The 5,691-nt window shown below is 42.7% G+C and overlaps 1 protein-coding gene across 1 annotated transcript; it reads right to left on the bottom strand.

Annotated features, from left to right (window-relative positions):
- Window positions 1–754: 754 nt before the first annotated feature.
- On the bottom strand, window positions 755–4,402 carry klhl23 (kelch-like family member 23). Its single transcript, XM_035676820.1, has 4 exons — window positions 4,246–4,402; window positions 2,845–4,074; window positions 1,502–1,654; window positions 755–1,422 (listed from the first exon to the last, which is right to left on the bottom strand). The coding sequence occupies exons 1-4, from the start codon at window positions 4,250–4,252 to the stop codon at window positions 1,112–1,114; spliced, it is 1,701 nt and encodes a 566-aa protein (XP_035532713.1). The 5' UTR covers window positions 4,253–4,402; the 3' UTR covers window positions 755–1,111.
- Window positions 4,403–5,691: the final 1,289 nt, after the last annotated feature.

The following is a 5,691-nucleotide window of genomic DNA, read 5'->3' as shown; positions in this document are numbered from 1 at the left end:
TGTGTGTGTGTGTGTGATGGAGCCACTGGGTGTCGCTGTAGCTGCAGGACAGCAGTCAGACTGCAAGGTCATAGTGTGATGATTTAATACCAAAATGTCTGGTATTAAATGTTATTTTTAATGAAAAACATTTATATATTGAGGTTCTTTTTATGATATTTTGACTGTATTTATGTTATCTTTTTATTTATTTGTGTGTGTGTCTTTTTCTTCTCACTGGTTTAGGTGAAATTGTTTTTCTGTTGATTGATGTGCCCTTTAAAAAGAAAGGTTACTGCGGTCACATACAATCAAGGCTTTAATTTATATGTGTCAGCAGGTTCGTCTGTCCATCCTTTGTAAAATAAATTCGACCTTAATGATCAGACATGAGGTAACTCTTTTACTATGTTCTCTCCTGCAGTGTTGTCTTTTTTCTGAATTGGTTTTGTGGAGAGCCCAAATTTAAATGTGGTAAAATTATATATATATTTTTAAAGCTAATTAATATAATCTGTTTTTATTCTTTTAAAAGCATACATTTACACCTTTTTATGCAGTTCAATGTAAAGCTCTTCTAATGGCCTTGTTGAATGTTGCTATATATATGTACAAATAAATTTCCCTCATCATTTCCCTACAACTAACATCAATAAACTCTAAATCCCAGATTCTTTACACAACAGCGGACAGTTTATACCCTGAATATGTAACATTAAAAAGGCTCACACAAATCAAATATACATGGACACACACTCAATAATTCAGGCAGAAATCATAAAGGTAGTGATTTATTTAATCAAATAGCAGCCCGGTGGTACAGTTCTTTATTTGGAGTTTGTGCATCAAGTCTGAGGTGGAGACTGTGTGTGTATATAAAGTGGATTTAAATAATACTAAAATATGGCAAATCTTCTTTCTCTTTTCACGCTTTCCTTTTAGAAATAAAAGTAAACTAAAATGTTAAAGCCCCTGAGTTTAAAATGAAAAGCTTGTTCTTCATTATATTCACAATTTGGCCTAAACGTAGCTGTCTAGAGGCAGTTATACCTGACGTCTGCAAACGTTGACAGAATACAATCACCGTTTGATCCATTTGGCACATAAAAGACAACGTGATGAGGATTTGACACTAAACACTGAAAACACAAACACATCCGTGTGATCTGGCCGGGCTGGGAAGAGTCGCCACGATCTCCCAAGAGTCCAGCTGAGGATCGTATTTCTCAATGCTCTGCAGATAGGTCCCTTTGGAGTAGGAGTATCCCCCCGTTACATAAATACAACCATTGATTACCACGGCCCCGCACTCCATCCTCCTCTCCTTCATCAACGATATTGGTCTCCATTCGTCTCTCTCTATGTTGTAGCAGTCTGCGATGGTCGTCTGTCCGCCCACCAAATACAGCATGTTGTCCAGAGACACAGAACACAGCCCGTACTCTGAAAACAGACAATTTCAAATCAGAATACAGCATTTTTAGCATGTTTATATTTCCATCTCCTCTCCTTCTTCTCATACCTGGATGAGGAGTTATCGTAACGATACTCCACTCGTTGACATCTGGCCTGTAGACTTGGATTTTGTCGTAGGTGCAGTTTCCTCTGTACCCATAGTGACCTCCGCTCACATAGATTTTATCTCCCATTACACAGGAAGTGGCATTTCCTACACCTTCGAAGGAAACAGAGGTTATAGGTATCATCTGATCACTCACATCTAGAAATGTTAATTAGGCTACTTAAACCTGCATTAATTGATTTTCTTTTCCATTTGGGGGCGGCTCAACAAGCTTTAAACATGAAACTGTCATACTTTTTATAGTCGATATAGCAAACAGTTGTTTATTAACACATCCAGCTGATCCAGAACAACTTTATGATTAATATGGAGTCATTTGGTAAATGTATCTCGATTATTCACTATTCTTTCAGCTCTGTTTTTCTCTCCACAAACTCCTGAGGAAACTATCTGGCTGCTAAATACTCCACTATGTTCACTAGCTAGCTAATTAACCACCCATCCTGTTTGCCTTTTGGATGTGGGCAGGTAGCACACAGTGGGTCCGCTACCTGTGTCTGGAAACAGGGTTAATGATGGTGGTAAGAATGAGTAAAAACAAAAACAATGAGCTGAGAGACGCTAAAAAGCTCTGTAGATACATATACAAGTAGTCATGTGATCCAGTGTTAATATAAAACTACTGATGTGTGCTTTTAAGTTGTCAAAACTATGATAATATGCATGTTTGTAAACTCAGTTTCTTCCTACGTTCAGGCTTCAGTTGTCATAACAACTGGATCATCTCCATGACAACTGAGCAAATTTCATCCACTCATGTGGCTGAAAGCTCAGACAGGAGAGTAAATGGACCTTGTTTTGAGACTTTTTGTCAAACGACTGCTTTTAAAATTAACTTTTAATCTCACTGTTGTTTAGTGTGGTGTTTCCAATAAACCTGCGTCGACACAACCAGGTACACCAAAACACTTTGACTTTCAATCAGTAATCAGCACTTGATGCAAACAGAGAAGCATTAATTTATTAAAGATCATAAAGATGCTTGACCTGAGCATTGTTTGAGCAAAACAGTCTACCCAAAAAAAGTTCCATTTGGAAGCTGTGCAGGAGCTTTTGAGTCAAATCACATGACCTTCATGAGCAGAGGGAAGGTTAAGGATGAACTTTTAAGCCAACATGGTCAAGAAGTCCTTAAAGTGCTCAACAACATCTGCTGATGAAGATCACATGATATGACAAAAAGCTCCAGAACAGCTACTAAACTGACCCTGTAGTGACATTGTTTCTTCTCCCTCCTCAGTTCATTAGTGCATATAATGCACCACTTCATATTATTTGCATACCTTGGATCATTTTGGCCACAGGGAACCATTTCTTTTTCAAAGGGTCATAAAACTCTGTCTCTTGCTCCGGAGCTCCTCCTCTGTAGCCTCCGATGGCATAAATACAGCCATGCAGAGCCACGGAGCAATGGTAGTATCTGGCTGTGATCATGGGGCAGCCCTGGGTCCATTCATCATAGTCACAGTTATACACAGAAACCGTGTCCAGAGCCTCAACAGTGTTTGTCCTGTAACCACCAGTCACATAGATATTTGCTCCAAGTAAACTGACGCTGTAGCTCTCTCTTGCAGGATCAGGCATGTCTTTTCCTTGCACCCAGGTGTTGCTCATAGGATCCCATATGTGAACTTCACACAGAGGGTGCCAGTAGTATCCACCGATGACATACATGCTGGAGGACACTTTTCTGCTTGCACACATCTCCTTGCCATTGGACCTTAAAGCCTGAATGATCACGGATTTAAATTTCCCTTCACTGTTCAACAAGCACCGCCTGTGCACCTCTAAAGTGGACTTGAAGTAAACCTCATCCAGGTCCAGATGGATGCAGCGCAGCAAGTCTGCAGCGTGGTGAACACGCCCATCCGAGTCATTTGTCACCCATTTGGCCACGGCATCTATCAACACTTCATCCCTCTGCACAGTGAGGCTCTGGGCGGCCAACACGGACCTCACCCTCTCGTGATCCAGCTCCAGGAACTCCTCCTGCTGAACGAGCTCCGTGAACCTGCTCAGCATCACCCTGCGGGCCTCCCTCTCCAGGCCCGGGCACAGGTGCAGCTGAGCAAAAGCGTGCATCCCCAGGCAGTTGTCCACATCCAGGAGGCGCATGAGGAACTCCTCGCACGCCTGCTTCACGGACACGAACTGCAGGAGGTCCGCGGCCTCCAGCAGGCTCTGCACGTTGCTCTCGGTGATGCGCACCCGAGCCGAGTACACATAGTCCAGCAGGGCACCCAGGACCGCGCAGTCCACCCCGCTCAGCTTGATGACGCTGTTTGACCTCTCCCTCATATCAGCTGTGAACATGACTTTAAAATAGGAGCTGCGGGCCGACAGCAGCGCCCTGTGGCAGTGAAACACCTGTCCGGACTCGCCGCATTGTAGAGTCACGTCGGTAAACAGGCCACTGATGTAGAAGCGCCTGAGTGCGTCCAGGAGCTCCGCTGCGTGGTCACCATCACAGAAGTCGTACGTGTAGATCTCAGCCTGCTTATGTGACATGGTATCTGTGGGAGATGTATGAAAATGTGTGTGCAGTCACACAACCTGCTGCACAGAAGAATCCACAGAGCAGAATAGTGGTGTCACATTCCTAATGAATGGATGTTTTAGGATACAAATGCCCCCCACCCCCCTTATTTCCCTTTTAATTCACAAACAGAGCACAATAGGCTTACCTCTCATCCTATTTCCATGCAGGCCCCCCGTGCTGGATCAACACAAACACTCGCAGCGTCCTCTCTGTGAACGCTCCTCTCCAAAAACACATGAACCTCAATTTAGCTCACGCAGGACGGTCGCAGGCAGCCCTATCCTATTTTGGTATTTGTGCGCAGCAGCGGCCATCCCCCTCCTCCTCCTCCTCCTTCTCCTCTCCTGCAGCACACACTCCACCAGCAGGTCCTTGACACACAACAAAAAAACCCCAAGCAACCATTCAAGAGGAGTCAACCCGCTAGTTTCTCTCCCAGAGCCTAAATATAACCTCCATCCGCACAGTCCCGTGATGCGCTCACGTACGGCGCATTAGTGGAGCCAACAGGCGGAGACACCATCACTAACTGAATACAAATCTCATACAAATGAGCATCGCCTTTTCAGTGCAGCACAAACAAGAAACCATCGCACTCTTCACCATTCATGTTTCCCCCCCTCCATTCTTGTCGTTGCCATGGCATTCTGAGTCCAGTTCCAGTGTGGCCAAGGTTTTAACCCTAATCCCGACCAGGATTAACAGCACAGTGCTCAATATTCATGCCTGCACATGATCTCGGAGATATGAGTGCGTGGACTATTTATGCGCACAGGAGAGTTATGATCAGTTAAATCCTTTAATTATTTAAAGTCACACTGTGGAAAATGGGACTTTTAGTGAAGAGTGGCCCGTCTCAGAGGGACACATTAGTATACATGGTGCATTAAGCACTGTATCCAACCTTCCCAAGGTGTAACATTGTGCAGTCATGATATTTATAGTGATATTTATAGTGATGATATTGATTGTGTCATAAAAGGTGTCTCTTCTCCATGTAATGCAAGCTGTGTTTATATTTGCATATTTTCTTTCACTGCTTTCATTGATTGTATTTTCAGTGCTCTTATTCTTGACCTCTGTGCTTTCGGGGGCTACTAAGGAAAATAAGCTTTTGTAGGTAACTTCTGGCATCATTTCTAAAATGTGCACCTTGTCAAATAAAGTAAATAAAGGTCTTAGTGTTTCATGCTGTCGGGTAGTTTTACTGGACATGGATCATGTTTTAGGAGCTTGTTTCACATGAAAAATCTGCACAGTAACCAGCTGTCATTTGGATATATGAGCCACTGTACAATGTAATGTGATCACCTAAATAATAAAAATAGAGTTGAAATATATGTCATCCCACACAAATACTGAACATTGTAAACTTTACAAATTAGTACTACCAAGTATAGTATTGGATTGATATAGTGGCAACTTGTTCACTGAATAAAAACACTCGACTGCCAGCACTTTACAATTGTTCTTAGTAAAGGTGTACTTTATTTTACATATCTGCTTTAAAAAGGAAAAACAAACTGAACAGCACACGACACTGAAACGTTTCATTAAGCTTAACTTCAACAAAGTGCATGTAAAGCATCTA

The sequence above is a fragment of the Morone saxatilis genome, unplaced genomic scaffold (genome assembly GCF_004916995.1).
Source record: "Morone saxatilis isolate NCDOM2014 unplaced genomic scaffold, NCSU_SB_2.0 Contig5, whole genome shotgun sequence".
Lineage (NCBI taxonomy): Eukaryota > Metazoa > Chordata > Actinopteri > Moronidae > Morone > Morone saxatilis.
This window is presented reverse-complemented; position numbering and strand designations above follow the sequence as displayed.

What these genes read in the sequence shown, in the direction of transcription:
- klhl23 (XM_035676820.1), bottom strand. An exon ending in TGTGGCCAAAATGATCCAAG is followed by an intron (nt 1,655 to 2,844) that starts GTATGCAAATAA and finishes TTTCCTTCGAAG; the next exon opens with GTGTAGGAAATGCCACTTCC. An exon ending in TACGATAACTCCTCATCCAG is followed by an intron (nt 1,423 to 1,501) that starts GTATGAGAAGAA and finishes GTCTGTTTTCAG; the next exon opens with AGTACGGGCTGTGTTCTGTG.